The sequence below is a fragment of the Nuphar pumila genome, chromosome 3 (genome assembly GCF_984573655.1).
Source record: "Nuphar pumila chromosome 3, dmNupPumi1.hap1.1, whole genome shotgun sequence".
In the NCBI taxonomy this organism is placed as follows: Eukaryota; Viridiplantae; Streptophyta; class Magnoliopsida; order Nymphaeales; family Nymphaeaceae; genus Nuphar; species Nuphar pumila.
In genome coordinates this window covers 12,141,029-12,158,529 of record NC_143251.1, presented here as the reverse complement: position 1 = coordinate 12,158,529, position 17,501 = coordinate 12,141,029, and the positions used below count along the sequence as shown (strand labels likewise).

The following is a 17,501-nucleotide window of genomic DNA, read 5'->3' as shown; positions in this document are numbered from 1 at the left end:
GATCTCAGAGATCCTCAACTTGAACGGAGGACAAATCAATGTGTGGGCATGTGTCTCAATTCTTGTGTCAGTGGATCTCCTCAAAGATATGAGGCAATGAAACACACCCTCAAGATCTGGTTTGCACGGTAGTGTTAGATTTCTGGCCCGACGAAGGGAGGGGTCGATGGTTGGGCCAAATATCTTAGGTATATGAGATCGGAGGCAATCGAATGGATCCGAATTAAGTAGCACAAAGGTACCCAATGCCATATCCGGAACTGAAGTTAAATCAAGTGACCGAATTGGATCCGAACCAATAACCAAATCCAACTTTCAACGTCGAATAACAGTTCCAGGTCAAGTATAAACCGATCAATATCCGAACCGTTTACTTATTTGCCAGCTGGCTCGTGTAGCGGGGGTGTTTTAGTCATTTCAAAGCATAAAGAACGCATGGCGCGGAATTTCCTGCCATTTTAAACCAGCGCGCGCTCTTCTTCCCAAACGGTTAGGGCGAGAAAAGAAAAAGAAAAAAAATCCAAGAAAATGAACCCGCCGGTGACTGTCGATATCCCATCGGACGGCGAGGAGGGCGACGGCTTGATCGACAGTCCCGCCATTCAGTTCGTCAAGTGGAGGAGAGACGACGCTGTCCCTCTCCTCGTCGTCGACACTCCTCAGAAGGAGGTCGTGCCGGAAACCCCATTTTCCGGCCGGTCGGACGTCCTCATCGTCAAATGCACCCAATCCCGATATCCCGCCCGTCTTCCGGCCGATAAATCTTCCGGTGAGTCGTCGATCACTTCCGAGGAGCTTCACGTTGAATTTACGCCGCTAGGTTTGGTAGAATTTGATGCACGAGGGTTAGGGATTGTCTTTCTTTTAGGGTTTTCGCATCTGAGAAGTTTCGAAGCAATTAGGTTGAGATAGCATTAGTAATATGATCTGGAGCCTTCGATTCAATGTATGAAGACCGAGTTTCATTCAAATGAATTTTATGAGTTATGGAACCTGAAAGGGAAATTGGTCGGTCAGGAAATTGTTTAGGTTTCTTGTGGGCTAAATTATTAACTTTAGTTTCTTATTGATGGCGTCTGCACTCTGCATTGATGGATCGCTGGAATTTTTATGTAATTTGCATGGATGAAGTCGAAAATTTGTAAATCTTCTGTGTGTATTTCTGGTTGATTCTCCTGTGCAGTGGGTCAACAGTAATTGTTGGACTGATAGAGTTGCACTCTCTTAACAAAGTGATCTTCGACTTGAATCCACCCCGGCGCCATTCCACAACCTCTGTATTCAAGGAAAAGAAAAATCTTCTATTGCGATAATTTTGTGGAAAGAGTTTTGAAAAGTCTTGTTGCAAACTTGCTGAACTTTTTTTTTTGTTCTTGCACGTCTGCTTCAGGAACAAGCTGCTGTATTGGTAGTCTTGAAAGGATAAACGATTTAGCCCACATTATCAGGTTTCATGATTCCTGTTCATAACAACCCAGCTGGATGACTTTGAATATCACTCGAGCATGATGAGTTATGGTGGGACTCTACTTGGATTCCTTAAGCTCAATTTTTTTGGAGTTTTGCCTATTGGTTTTTCATGCCTAGAATATGCACAGTCTACCATTTCATTTATTTATCAATGAGTCTTGTATCAACAATATTAGGTAGTATAGGTGTCATTATCGGAGAAGTTACTCCTTGAAATGAGAATAGGATAAGCACAAACTATCAATTCTTTTGAAAGATCGGAATCCTCAAAAGATGTGTATGAGCATTCACTCTGGTTATGATTTGCGCATATGAAGTTATTTCTATGATGTGGTAATTACCACTGTTAACATCTAGTTGGTTTTCACTAATATTCAGACTTCTACAGTTGGTTCCTATTTAATTTATACATCATTCTTCCATTAATTATATTCTAGATTGACAGGAATTGATGATTTGCAGAATATGCATTGCTCCTGATTTGGAGTCAATCTTAATGTTATTCTTTTTTAACAGGATTTTCTGGCGTGATTTGTTTAGACTCTGATAATGAATCTGATGAGATTTTTGTTAGTGAAAGTTCAAAGGTAGATCGATGCTCAGATCTATTTCCCTTGGTGAATGCTTCCCAGACAAGATCTGATCTCCCGATTGCTGGTTCATTTGATGGAACAACTAACAAAAATCATATTAGGCAGTGTTCTTCTGCTGAACAGGAGATTTTGGATGGTCCCGAAAAAGTTGTAGCTCAGTCATTTAATGAGAAGTACGTTATCGCTGATAATGTTGTGGACACTGCACTGGATTATGGGTGTGATGATGCAGAAATTTCTACAAGCCAGTTCATTCCAAAACTGAAGCCAAGTGAAGATAATCTTGAGGTTGAATCAACTATTATTAGTCCCCATGGCCTAGGTGCGTGTAATTCTTTGCAAGGAGATGCTGAATGTGTACAGATTTTGGAAGACTGCCCTACACATGGTTATGGATTTTCTAAAGCTTGTGTTCGACCTCAGGTAGAATCTTTTCATTCTTCATGGTTAGTATTCCTTTATTCATGTAAAAGATAAGGTCCTAGTAGCTCAGGTACATGTATTAAGTGGAGGTGGATAGACAACTATCCAGGTACTCAATTGCATGATTGCAACATTTTAAACATGGCTTAGGGTTTGTATTGTGTCTATCTTTCAGAATTGTATATCAACATGATGAGTTTCTTTGAATGCTGAATATAAATTTAGTAGTTTTATATATTTTGGTCTGAGCTTCCCAATCAATCAGAATGTTTAGAAGCACAATAAATTTGGTAGTTTTATATAATTTTGCCTGAGCTTGTGGCGAGCTGACCCCAAACAACAGGTTGATTGGGCATCTTCTTGCTCATCTTTGTATTTGATTTTAATCTTGGTGTTGATGTTCAAGTATCCTTTGAGTGTCTATTTACAACTTGATCTTTGGCGTTTATTTTTTGCACAATGTCTTTATAATACATTTTGTTTTTTTCATGTTTTGGTGAACCTCATTGTAGTCTAACTACCTTGCGAACATTATCTGTAGGTGCAGAGTGACATCATCAGTGAACAGGTTTTATCGAAGCAAGTGCTGAATGCTGGTCTTGAGCATAAAAAAGATGTACCTATGAATGCGGCCGATGCTGACTACCAGAATGGAAAAGTGGAGGTGTCTAGAAAAAGGCAAACAAAAGAAGACAAGATTCGTTTAAATGAGGAAAGGAAGCTAAAGCGAGAGGTAAAGTCATCTAGAAACAAATTGCAATTTAAATGCCTTGTCATTGAGCTTTTGGTTTGAAATGTCCCATGCACTTGTTGTTACCTAGCAAGCAAAGTTGCAAAAAGAAGCCTTGAAGGCTGAAGCTGCAAAAATGAAAAAGCTGCAGAAGGAGAAGGAGAGGTGGGAGAAAGGGAAGCTTGCAATAAAATCCATAGTAGTGGAGATTGATGCTAAAGTTGTTGAGATGGGCTTAATTGGTGGTATGCCCATCCTGTCATTATTCTAATAGAAGATAGTTTTATGTGAGTTAGCGTTTAGCATTGCCTAGTCCCTTCATTTTGGTTGCTTAAATATATTATCATAGTTGCAAATTCTGTGTGTCATTCTCCTGGCAGGTTCTCTGCTTAGTAGGCTGGCAGAGAAAGGACTGGACTTTCATATAATGTCAAATCTAATTGAGAACTCAATTTTGTGGAAGATGAATGTTCCTGATCAAATTGCTCAGGTATTTTGAAGGTTGGAATCCATAAAAAGTTTCTTTTATTTGGATTGTTATCATACTTTATTTTAGTAAATAATCCAGCCATGTTTCTTTTGTTGTTTTTTTGACATACTATGCTTCAGGTCTCCTTTTTTCTGCATCTTTAGGGCTTGAATCTTTTGATTGGTTCTGGTGGTTAAGTTTGTGAGGTTATTGTTGGAACCATATTCAATTGCGTTTATTTTCTCATGATATTATTTCATGATCATTTTTTTACTGTCTCTGAATCAATTGTTTCCTCGGTAATGCTGCATAGCATTAGAACCTTACTATATTCCATTTAGCACCATGATTTTGTATTTTGTGTTGATCGATTAATTAACGAAGAGGGACATTTTGTGGATGTTCCATTTCTACTCTTTCACTTGAGCTTATCCATTCTTCTCATGCTAAGGGCATCTTCAATCATGCCATTTTTTTCCTCTTTTCATCATTTTAAGGGACACAATTTGTTATCCGGTGCAATCTTACTTGTAATACTGACAATTTTTTTTTTCAGCTTTCTTCCAAGGGTTCTGCAGTTCCTTATATACTATTTGTGTATGAGGCTGAAGCTTTTTGCAACATGGTCACCAGTGAATCTGTTATTGATCATGTTCATAGAGTACAACTACTTTATCCAGAGTACACTATTTGTTACTGCACAAATAAGCTGGTGTCATACATCAGTAGAAGGTGAGGATGTGGAAATGTTCATAGAAACATGGTTACTTGGTTTCATAGCTTGGGTCATGACTCCTGACCCATGAACAATACCTTTCATCCTAGACATCAATATGCATATTCATTTGTGTTTATTTAGCATGAAACTTTTTTTGCTTGATTTGTTTTCCTTCAAATCATGTGGTTCTATTTTGATTTGGTGAACCTTCAACTTTTGGGTTTCCATCTGTGAAATTTTCCAGGGAACAGGAAAAGTATAAGAATCCATCAAATGCTAATTCTTGGAGGCGTCCCCCTGTTGAAGATGTATTCATATTCTGATACAATCTCTTTTTAGCTTTTCATCTATGAATAAGTGCATAAATTCTGGATGTTTGCTTTACGGGCATCTGAAAAGTGCAACTTTTTCAGGTTTTATCAATGCTCAGCACACATTTTTTCAGGGTGCATTCAAGACAATGTCTGGATGAAGCTGAAGTTGCTGAGCACATTGTTGGGTTAACATGCAGCTTAGCGTCTTGCCAGTTTCGGTGAGGCATTTTTGACGGTTCTGATTTTCTTTAGGCAATTTTACTTTTGTTTGATTTGGTTTTTGTTGTGTTTAAGTCTGGTTCTCTTTCACCATGTTTGTACAGATCTAGTAATTAAGTTCCAAAAAAAATATATGTTTACTTGCTATGTGTGATGTGTTAAACACACACACACACACACATATATATATATATATATATATATATGTGTGTGTGTGTGTGTGTGTGTGTGTGTGTGTGAGTTCCAAAAAAAATATATGTTTACTTGCTATGTGTGATGTGTTAATATATATATATATATATATATATATATATAATAGGGGTATTTATGTCTTTTCACATAGTTGTTTTAATAAACAACTATTTTATTAGATTAGGTTTTTCCTTATTTTTATTTTTCATTTTTTCTTTTTATTTTATTCTACACATGCCAAAAAGGGGCCCCACCATAGAGTCGTTGGGCCCCCCAACGACACTATGGGAGCCCCCTTTTTGGCCCTCCTTTTGGCTCTTCTTTTGAGGCTATTATTCTTGTATAAATAGGGGTGAACCCCTTTGTATCTTTTAAGCTTTAGTGCTCTCTCTCTCAATAAAGAGATTTTATATTTTAGTTCATGCTTTTCTTAAAGCTTGTGTGTATTGTCTCATAGTAGACTCGGCTATTATCTCTTTTATTTTTGTCCATTGTTGGACATTGTGAATGCTCTTAGCATTCTTTACTTTTTTGCATACTTCATTATATGGTATCAAAGCCACTCGGTTCTTAAAAGAAGAAGCGTGATGTTCATTTTTACATATATTGTCTGTATTCTTCACACCCTTTTTGGTGACATCATGGAATCCAAAATCTACCTATCCTTCAAGCTCAATGGAAAGAACTACATGATGTGGGCATCAACAATGGAGAACAACCTCAAAGGTAAGAAACTTTGGGGTTATGTTATGGGTTCTATTCCGAAACCCCCATTGGAGCTCACTAAGATTGAAGGAGGCTAAGAAAAAGCTTTTGAGGGAGATGCTCGCCTTAAAGCCATTGAAGACCACAAAAAGAAAGTTAAAGATTGGGAAAGCAATCACGCCAAAATCCTTGCTTGGTTCAGGAACAATGTTGAACTCAATGTATGTGTTAACATAGCTAAATTTCGTCGAGCCAATGAAACTTGGTTCTTTATGAAGGGTATGTATGCTAAAAAAAACCTTGCAAGAGCGTACTTTTTACAAGAAAAAATTAGAACCACCAAACATGGTGATTCAAGTATACAAGCTTACTATAATGCTTTAAATTCACTATGGGATGAGTTGGCTCTTTTAGAGCCAAAATGAGTAGCTATGGAAGATATTGAATTAAGACAAAAACAAATGAAACAAGATCGATTGTTTCAATTTTTGTTTGGACTACGTCTCGAATTTGAGCAAGTGTGGTAATCACTTCTCCATAAATCTATTTTTCCTCCAATAGAAGATGCTATAGCCGAAATCACACAAGAGGAAATTAGGCTTGGCATGTGTAAGAACATTGATGAAGTGCTTGCCGTATCCAAACCCGACAATAATGTCAAAACATATAAACCACCACACTTTGGAAAACAAGGAAACTATAATGGAGGAAGAAAGATGATTGTATGCTATCATTGTTATGAGCCGGGTCACATCAAACCCCCTTGCCCAAAGCTAAATGGAACATTCAAGCCTCAAGGTGACTTATCTTGAAGAATCTACCACCAACAAAGAAGATGGAGGCAAGAGTGGAGACCTCAAAGAAACACTTGGCCAAATATCTATGGCTCTACAACAAATTCTCAAAGCCACTTCCTCCACATCGGGTGCGGCCATTGCGCCTACTTAATCACCTAGTACGTATTCTTGGATCTTAGACTCCAGAGCATCCTTTCATATGACCCCTCATGAAAATGCTTTAACCGATGTATGCAGCAATTCAAAAGGTTTATGTGTTTCTACTGTCTACGGGGATTTTTTAAAAATTGCAAGTATTGGAACACTTAACTCTAAAAATTCTCAAAACCTTTTTCTTCCTAAAGTACGAGTTGTTCCAAAGCTAAATTTGAATCTTTTTTCGGTTTCCCAAATTGCCGACCATGGATGTGAAATATCTTTCTCATCTAATGGTTGCTTTGTGCAGGATCTCTAGTCCGGGAAGCGGATTGGACAAGGCCATAGAAAGGAGGATCTCTACTATATGGATCATCTAACCCTTCCTAGAAACCCTTTTTGTACTTATGTCCAAGATAAAAGCATTAAAACTTGGCATAAAAGACTTGGACATCCAAGTTATTCAAAAATGTATCCTTTTTCATTTGAAAACAATTTTTGTAAGGAAAAAGACATTAATTGCAAAGATTGCATTTTTGGAAAAATGTAGTCTATTCCATTTTCAACTAGAACTTTTCTTTCTACAAGACTTTTTGAATTGGTGCACTCGGATGTTTAGGGTCCATCTCCGGTTTGTTAGGAAAACCGCGAGCAAGAAACAACCAAAGAAAACAATGAACAAGAACGATCAAACAAAACACAGGAAGAACACACAGATTTACGTAAAAAAACCTCTCCTCAAATCCGAGAGAGAGTAAAAAACCACGACCGCCCAAAGAGAAATCTTATTGCTCTTTTACGATTGTTACAAGAGGAAAAAAAAGAGAATTTATACAAGGCAAGGGCGACAACCCTAACTCTAACCCTAACCAAATCAGGTCTGATCCATAAGAAACCGGGTCTCAAACATAAGCCCAAGAAAAAATTCCCCTCCCGGGACCCGCGCCAGGGGGAGGGACGGGGGGACCCCGGACCCCCCTTCTGAAAGAGTAAAAACTATGAATCAGGCTTCATAACTCATCACGGTTATGTCTAAAGGTGGTTACTCTTACTATGTCACTTTCATCGATGACTTCACTAGATATGTTTGGATCTATTTTTTTAGTCATAAATCGAAAGTGTTTTTCTTCTTTAAAGAGTTTCATATGAAAATACAAAATTAATTTCAAAGTAATATATCCATTCTTAGATCCGATTCCGGTGGAGAATATTTGTCTATCGAATTTTAAAATTATTTAAAATAAAATGGATTTTGACATAAAAAATCGTGTCCTAGAACTTCACAAAAAAATGGACTAGCGGAAAGAAAACATAGGCATATTATCGAAACCGCTAGAACATTGTTTATCTCTAAAAGTATTTCAAATTTTTTTTGGGCCGAAGCCGTCTTAACCTCAACGTATTTAATCAATAGAATGCCTTCTTCTAAATTAAAGAATGCCTCTCCTTATGAAAAACCTTTCAAATTTTCATCCGTCTTCAAGCGCCTTCGTATTTTTTGTTGTAAATGCTTTTTTCTTTTGTATAAGAGAGATAAGTTGTCACCAAAAGCAATTGAATGTGTTTTTTTAGGTTATGGAGAAAATAAAAAAAGCTATAGGTGTTTTGATTTAAAAAATAACAAACTTTATGTTTCAAAAGACGTGACCTTAGAAGATGAGAATGGATTTGAACAACTAGATAAAGAAAATGAAATCGACTATATGTTTTTGCATGATCTTATCGATGATATATGTGATGATTCTATGAATCATATTGAATGTATAAAGGATACTTGTGATGTATCCAATATTGATATACCACCACAAAATGATGATATTAATAATGAAAATATTAATGTTTACACTCAAAGAGATCAAGAAAGGCCTATTAGTGCTTTAGAGAAATTCTCTCAAATTACTGAATCTTTAGAAAAAACCCTCGTTAGGCGATCTTCTAGATAATCAATACCACCTAATCGGTTTGTGACTTGTGAGTCTCTAGCACCCAATTATCAGTCATGTTTAATAACCTTATATTCATATTATGAACCTGCTCATTATAATCAAGCCAAAACTCTGCCACATTGGGTTGAAGCAATGAAGATAGAATTAGATGCGTTAAAAAAGGATAATACTTGGGAAATAGTCAAACTCCCTCCACATAAAAAACCTATTGGATGCTATTGAGTCTTTAAGGTTAAAACCCATGTCACAGGGATTCGGCTAGCAGGGTGCCGCACCCGCGTCGACGCGACTCGACGCGGGTGCGGGTGTGGGTGCGGTCAACCCGATCCTGGGTGAGTTGACCGCACCCAGGATCATTTAGGTCCTTTTTTTTGGATTTTTTTTTTAAAATTTGCCCTCTAAAATGGGCTGTGAATTTTTTTTTTTAAAAAATCAGCTGACAACTGTTGATGGGCTGCGAATTTTTTTTTAAAAAAAAATCTGCTGACCGCTCCTGTCAGCTGCTGACAGGAGCTGTCAGCAGAGAAAATCGGATTTGAAAAGGCAGCTCCTGACAGCTCCTGTCAGCTGCTGACAGGAGCTGTCAGCAGAGAAAATCGGATTTGAAAAGGCAGCTCCTGTCAGTCCTGGCAGGAGCTGTCAGCAGCTGACAGCTCCTGGCAGGAGCTTTTCAATTCCTTTTTTGCGTAAAGGATTTTCTCTCTCCCCTTTATATATATATATATATATATATTACATTTTTGCCCCTGCCGCACCCCCGCACCCGGGTTTTTTGGAAGTGCCGAATCCCCGCACCCGCACCCGCGCCCGCACCCGCACCCATGTGACATAGGTTAAAACCAAAAGCGATGGATCCTTAGAAAAATATAAAGCCAGATTAGTGGCTAAAGGATATTCGCAAGAATATGAAATTAACTATGAGGAAACATTCGCCCCTGTAGCCAGAATGACTAGTGTTAGAACTTTAATAGCTGTCGCATCAACCAAAAAATGACCTATATATCAACTCGATGTGAAAAATACATTTCTAAATGGAAATCTAAATGAAGAAGCATATATGGATCCACCACTCAGAGTTAATATTAGACAAGGTCAAACCCTTAAACTTTTAAAAGCTTTATATGGGCTTAAACAAGCCTCCAAGGCTTGGTATGATCGATTTAGTGATATCATGATTAAATTCAGATTTCTTTCTTGTTATACTGACACTGCCCTCTTTGTTAAAAGTGCAGGTACCAGTATTGTTATCTTATTACCAGTGTTGTTAAAAGCGCGCCTCAAGGCGCAAAAAGCGCGCCTCGCCTCGAGACGAGGCCCTTTTCGCCTTGAGGCGCACGTAAAAAGCGCAACGGCCTCAAGGTGTACGCCTCATGCGCCTTGAGGCGTACGCCTTGAGGCGAGGCGCGCCTCAAAGTGAGGCGCACATTAAACATCGGATGGCCCGGACCCGAGTTCGACCCGGATCCAGGCCCGTATTCTCGAAAGATCGAGAACCTGTGTCTTTAAAAAAGACACAGGCGCTTCGGGGCGAGGGAAAGCCCTCGCCCCTTCTCTCTCCACTCCGTCCCCTTTCGTCCACCGCCACTGCTCGCCGCCGGCCACTGCTCGCTGCCGACCACCACTCACTGCCGGCCACCACTCGCCGCCGGCCACCACTCGCCGATCACCGCCTCTGCTGAGAAGGGATCACTTGCAGTGCGACCACTCGCCGCCGCCAATGCTGTCGCCGGCCACCACCCGTCGCCGATCATCGTTTTCCTTCAGGTATGGCTTTTTCGTTTTTTTTTTATTAACCAGGGGCGTAGCTAGGGGGGGGGGCAGGACTGGGCTGTAGCCCAGTCCTGCCTCCCGAAACAGTTATTTTTTTTTTTAAAAGCCCATTCTTACCCCAACCCTGATTCCATATGAAATAGATTTTTATCCATTTTTGTAGCTCAGCCCAGTCCTAGCCCAGCCCTGACTGCAGCAAATAGTTTGATTTGTCCATATGAAATAGATTTTTATTAATAATTGTAGCCATTTTTTGTCCATATGACTGCGGTCCCTTGTTTTCCTTTTTTGTCCATATAACTGTAGCGATGATGATTTCTTGGTGTGCAATCAAATATGCGATGTCCTGAATTGTTTAAGCATGCATTGATTTGGTTTTTAGTCAATAATGCTTGCTTACTTGAGGCATATGAGAGAGAGAGAGAGCCTGGACATCTTGTGCATAATACAGTCCAGAAATTAATTCCTTGCTGCTAAATTTGCATATTTTATTATTCTTTTGGAAAGCATCATTTGCTTTTCATGGTGGCGAATATCAATCTGCTTTGAAAAGAAAGGAACTGAAAAGGCTCTTATGGAACTTGTATCCCTTGTCATGTTGGTGGTCACTTCATCGCAACTTCTCTTGAAGATAAAAGTTGGACATAAAGGAGCAGTTGTATGGTTATTTCAATCAGTTTCTGATGTATAGGAGCCCACCCGACCTACATTTTGGAAATAAATTTGTTGAATGAAACAATAAAAAGCAACTTTTTCTTCAAACTGACTATTTAAGGATCTCTCAAGATGCTATTAGGTCTATCTAGATGTTGATCCATAGGATATTTTACACTATAACCCATTTTAATTGAATTAATTTGTGATTTTTATTGGCTCACATCTTTGAGTATGAAAACAGTCCCAGTTTTGAGTGCTTTTACAATAGGATAATGAAGCAAACTAAAACAGATTGTGGGGTTGTAGGTTTCTTTTCACTACTGTGTAAACTGAGATAGAACACACAATTGAAATATTCAAACATAATGGTGACCTCTGTTTAGCATATTCAATATATGTTTTTTTTTCGGCATTTTCACAATTTCTTGGGGTTGATCTCCGGAGTTGGTTGGTGTTTTCTTTTTGTTTTTGAGAAGAAATCTGGGATCCAAACCACCTCCACTCTATCTCTACTATGTGTGTGTGTGTGGCTATAAGTGTGCATTATTGAATGAACTTTGAGACCCAATTAAAAAACTGACCTAATTATATTTATTATTTTTTTCTCGTCAATTATGTTTTTTTCTAGGATTCGTATATAGCTTATACACCAAGATTGTCTATTTTGCATTTGTTTTCATGTAATGTGGTCAGCAGAATGCATGATGTTAATATATATTTTGTGTTATGTATTTTTGCAGTTGAAAAATGGCAAAAGATGTAGGATGGGATCATGGAGTTAAAGTTCCAAATCCTACTAAAGATCCCAAACTTGTAGGACATGTAATTTGCAATTACTGTCATAAACAGACTACAGGAGGCATCTATAGGCTAAAACATCACTTAGCTGGCACAAAGCATGGTGTAAGCATGTGCGAAGCGGTTCCACCTGACGTGAAAAGATTTTTTCAGAATCATCTAAAGGATCAGAGGCTAAAGAAAGAAGAGTTAGAGAAAACCAAGTTGGATATCGGGAGAAGTATTTATTTTGGATCATCAACCGGCGATAATGTGAATAAAGAAGCTAATGGATCAGGTAGTGATGCAAAAACAAGTGCAGCTGGTCCTATGGACCTTTTTGTGAACAAAGAAGCACGGCAAACCACAATAAACACTGCTTTCAAAAGGGATGAAAGAAAAAATGCATGTCGTGCCATTGGTAGATTTTTTATGCAAATGCCTTATCATTTAATCTTTGCAAGAGTCCATATTTTGGTGCAATGGTAGAAGCTATTGCAAATTATGGGCGAGGGTTCAAACCACCTTCTTATCATGAGATCAGAACGTGGATTTTGAAGGACGAGGTAGATTGTACTCATGAAATTTTGAAAGAGTTCAAAAAAGAGTGGCCAAAGGTTGGTTGCAGTATTATGACAGATGGTTGGACATATGAGAAAGGAAGAAACTTAATTAATTTTCTTGTGAACAGCTCATCTGGGACAGTATTTTTGAAGTCCGTTGACATCAGCGACATGGAAAAAACTGGTGCAAATTTGTGTCAGTTGTTTGAAGAAGTTGTTAAAGAAGTTGGTGAAAGTAATGTGGTGCAATTCATTACAGATAATGCACCAAATTATGTGGCAGCTGGAAATATGTTAACAGCAGGAAAAACATGTTTTTGGACACCATGTGCAACCCACTACTTGGATCTTATGTTAGAAGATATTGGAAAGATATCAATTTTTAAAGATACAGTGGAAAAGGCAAAAAAAATTACAAGATACATTTATAGTCATGCATTGGATCTTATGTCACAAAGAAGAAAGAACTTCTGCGTCCAGCCGTCACTCGTTTTGCCACAACATATCTTACACTTCATAGTATTGGATGTTATAAGAAAGAGTTAAAGTCGATGTTCTTATCTTCAAATTTTAGAACATCTAATTACTATAAGAAATCTGATGCTAAGAACATTTCTTGTATTGTTCTTAATGATCATAAGTTTTGGGCTGCCATATCATATGCAATTAAAGCTACACTACCTCTCGTTAAAGTGTTGCGACTCGTTGATGCAGACGAACCTGCTATGGGATTTTTGTATGAGGCAATGGATAGAGCGAAGGAGGAAATTGCTTCAAACCTTGACAATGTCCAAAGAAAATATAAACCTATTTGGGATATCATTGATAGACGATGGGACTTGCAACTTCATAAGCCTTTGCATGCAGCTGCCTATTATTTAAATCCACATTTTCATTATGCTGACAACTTTAACCCTGATGGAGAAGTTATGGGTGACTTTTATGATTGTGTTGAAAAATTAGTTTCTGATGCAAATATTCGGTTGAAAATTACAACACAAATCGATGCATTTAAAAAGGCAAATGGCTTGTTTGGCAGAGAGGCAACTGTTACAACAAGAAAATTAAAAAGTCCTGGTAAGTTTGCAATTATGTTGTTATTTGTCAATATTTTTTTATGTTTTTGTTAATTATGACATTCTTAATGTTTTTATCAATTTTTTATTATTTTATTTGAATGCAGCTGATTGGTGGAGTTCATTTGGGCACGAAAATCCTGAGTTGATGAATTTTGCAATTCAAATTTTAAGTTTGACATGCAGTGCATCGGGCTGTGAGAGGAATTGGAGTACTTTCTCATTGGTTTGTGACTTTGTATTTTATTTTTGAAATACATTTTTATATTTTAATTATCTTATATTTGATTATCAATGATTTGAAATTATAGGTGCATACAAAACGAAGGAATAGACTTGAACAAGAGAAGATGAATGCATTGGTTTTTGTAATGTACAATATGAAATTAAGAGAGAGAAATATGAAGAGGAGGGCTACCAAAGACCCTATATGTCTAGATCATATAAACTCAGACGATGAGTGGATTGTGGAGAAGGAAGATCCAGTGTTGCCAAGTGATCCCAATTGGTTGGATGATTCATGGTTGGATCCGAACTTCGACATAAATGCCATTGAGCATGTTCCTATTGAAAAAGTCACTTCACCTCATGTTTCACAAAGTGGTTCTAGGCAAGACATGTCTTCAAGGGATCGAGGTAAAGTTATATTCCTTTTACCTAGCTATGAATATAAATGTATTTTTTTAATTACATAACCTAAATATTTAATACATACTTTTTTATTGAAGGAAAAAGAAAAGCAAAAGAAGTAATTGAGGACGTGGATGAAGAAAGTGTAGATGATGAAGAGTCAGAGAATGAAGATGAAGAAGAACCTATTTATATGGATTCTTCAAATGATGATATTGAAGACTTAAATATTGATGATGACGAGACACAACAAGAGCCTAGGCCCTAATTCATATCATAGAGCTATTGGCCATTTATATGTTTTTTGGGACTTTCAGTTGTAATTGTGAATGTTAACACTCTCATTTTGAAGAATTCTGGACAAATACATTAACATTTGGTTGTTAATGTTAACATGCATTTTTTAATTATGACATGATGTTGTTAGTGCTAATATGCATTTTGTTGTTAATGTTAGTTTTTTATTGAATGAATGCTCATATTTATGCAATTAGATACTTATATAGATCAAGTTGTTGCATTAATGCTACTTTTACATGTTAATCTCATATTTTTTTCGTATTTATTTGAGATTTTTTATTTCGTGTTGGTTGGCGCTTCATCAATAAAGCATTTCTTATTTATTTATAATTTTAGATCATTTTTATAGTTTTTTTTAAGTTAATTTTTTTTTTTGAGGCTTACGCTTTGCGCCTCGAGGCTTACGCCTCGCCTCAGATTTTGGTGGAGCGCCTCGCTACGCCTCAACGCTTTTAACAACACTGCTTATTATTTTATATTGATGACATGATTATTATAGAAAATGATCAAAATAGTATTGTTAATGTTAAAAAATAACTTTGACATGTCTGATTTAGGCTCCCTTAGATATTTTCTTGGCATTGAAGTTGCATATTCTTCTCGAGGATATATTTTGTCACAGATGAAGCTTGCTGCAGATGTATGTACCAAATCTGACATTTTAGATGATAAAAATGTAGACTCCAGAGGTAATTAATGCAAAATTAAGGTTGAAGGATGGGGTTCTTCTAGAAGATCCCACACCCTACAGACAACTCACTGGATCTTTCACATATTTGACTATCACTAGACCAGACATCGCTCACGTTGTTCACTCTGTGAGCCAATTTCAACATGCTCTTACAACTGTGCATATGAGTGCCATGCTTCGGGTCATCCGATACGTCAAAAACACCATAACTAAAGGGCTATTTCTATCCTTATCTTCTTCGTTAAATTTGCTTGCTTATACTGATGAAGATTGGGAAGGTAACCCTAATGATAGAATCTCAACTACTGGATTTTGTGTCTTTTTAGGAGATTCCTTAATTGCTTGGAGGTGCAAGAAGCAAGAGAATGTTTAGCTATCTTCTACTGAAGCTGAATGTCGGGCTATGACGACTACTACAATGAAACTTGTTTGGCTTCGAAGCCTTCTCAAAAATACGAGGGTTGACATTACTGGAGCTTTAAAGCTATGTTGTGACAACAAAAATGTCATCTATATTGCCAGCAATCACACCTTTCGTGAGCGCTCCAAACATATAGAGATAGACTGTCATTATGTTGTGATGAATACATATGCTCTATCATATGTCACTTCAGAATATCAGTTGGCGGACTTCTTTACTAAAGTCCTTCATGCTCCTTGCATCGTATTCTTTCTTGGCAAACTTTCGGTCATCTCCCCGTAAAGTTTGAGGGGAGGGGGTGTTAAAATATGTATCCATACATATATATATATATTTCTATATATATGTATGTATGTATAATAACTGATAGGGGTATTTATGTCTTTTCATATAATTGTTTTAATAAACAACTATTTTATTAGATTAGGTTTTTCCTTATTTTTATTTTTCATTTTTTTCTTTTTATTTTATTCCACACATGCCAAAAAGGGGTCCTCCTTTTGGCTCCTCTTTTGAGGCTATACTTCTTGTATAAATAGGGGTGAACCCCTTTGTATCTTTTAAGCTTTAGTGCTCTCTCTCTTAATAAAGAGATTTTATATTTTAATTTGTGCTTTTCTTAAAGCTTGTTTGCGTATTGTCCCATAGTGGACTCGGCTATTATCTCTTTTATTTTTGTCCATTGTTGGACATTGTGAATGCTCTTAGCATTCTTTACTTTTCCGCATACTTCATTACATGATGTACCTTTAAGGGGTCCACCACCAAAATATAGCTAACTGCATTCAAGTCTCTATCTTTTAGGGTATTTTGTGGAGCGGGCTTACAGGCTTTTCTCTCAGTGACATCTGTCAGTTTATTGTGCATATGCAACTTGTTATTATATTCATGTTGCTATTTTGGTTCTTATCTGCAGCTTGTATGTCTTGAAATTATGCCTTCTTTATGTTAATAGAATCGTATTTCTCCAATTCATGGATAATTAGTAAACATTCATAGTTACTGTTAAAGCCAAGTTTGCTTCCAAGCCGAAATTCTCGTCCGAGATGGAAAGTATGTGTGTGTATTCCTTAAAATTCATTTACAAATATATGTTATATATATATTTAGTTTTTTATTTTATAAAATCTTGACCAATTTTTGACTTGATCAGAGTTGACCAAGTCCAAAATTGGAAATGGGTTTACCGCACCCGACACCTAATCACGTTGGGTACTGCACACACACACCCGCCCATTTCACGCCATGCTGGCACAGGTGCTTTGAGGGTGCAGAAGCTCCTATGTTATCATTACATAGGTGGGAGCCATGTACTCCAAAAGTTCCCTCATGGAATTGTCTTACCCCATATATCTGAAAGTCATTCACAAACATATTTGACGTTTCAGTAGATTGGAACAGAGTTTCTCAAATTCTTTGAGGACATGGATAGCTTCCTGAAAATGAGGTAATGGTGAATTGCTATAAGGTTGCCAATATATATGATCTATAGTTAAATCTGCCCTCTTAAAAATTTCAAGGAATATGAGCTATGTCACAGGGATACACCAGTGGCCGCATGTCCCCTTGTGCCATGCTGATACTTACACTGATACATGCTATCATTATTTCAATATATTTTAATAATTTTATAATATTATTTAAAAATGCATTGTTATTATTAAAAGATCAAAAATTAGTCTTTTATTTAAAATTTAAAACTGTCATATCTTATTTATCAAAAAATTTAAACTTGTGAGTCGAAACTGCATCACACATCCTCGTATCCACGCATTGCAAAACCAAAAGTGAAATGGGATAAAAGAAGAAATAAGGAGGGAAATATTATGACTCTGCATTTCGAACTTGTCTGTAGTTGCATTAGGTATTTCTAACTGCTTTTCAGACATCACTCTATAAAAGTGT

The 17,501-nt window shown here is 37.1% G+C and overlaps 1 protein-coding gene and 2 long non-coding RNA genes across 3 annotated transcripts in view; all 3 read left to right on the top strand.

Annotated features, from left to right (window-relative positions):
- Positions 1–494: 494 nt before the first annotated feature.
- Positions 495–17,501, top strand: part of LOC149841981 (uncharacterized) — a 34,758-nt gene continuing 17,751 nt past the window's right edge. The window contains exons 1-8 of the mRNA XM_089998817.1: positions 495–769; positions 1,987–2,486; positions 3,028–3,219; positions 3,308–3,461; positions 3,597–3,706; positions 4,242–4,417; positions 4,648–4,711; positions 4,817–4,935. Coding sequence (XP_089854943.1) covers positions 529–769; positions 1,987–2,486; positions 3,028–3,219; positions 3,308–3,461; positions 3,597–3,706; positions 4,242–4,417; positions 4,648–4,711; positions 4,817–4,935 — 1,556 coding nt within the window. The 5' untranslated portion in view covers positions 495–528. The remainder of the gene's footprint in view (positions 770–1,986; positions 2,487–3,027; positions 3,220–3,307; positions 3,462–3,596; positions 3,707–4,241; positions 4,418–4,647; positions 4,712–4,816; positions 4,936–17,501) is intronic.
- LOC149841983 (uncharacterized) lies at positions 10,432–12,113 on the top strand. The gene is made up of 2 exons (XR_016430747.1): positions 10,432–10,475; positions 11,879–12,113. It is a non-coding gene; the product is annotated as an uncharacterized LOC149841983 (long non-coding RNA).
- On the top strand, positions 13,177–14,597 carry LOC149841982 (uncharacterized). The gene is made up of 2 exons (XR_016430746.1): positions 13,177–14,190; positions 14,283–14,597. It is a non-coding gene; the product is annotated as an uncharacterized LOC149841982 (long non-coding RNA).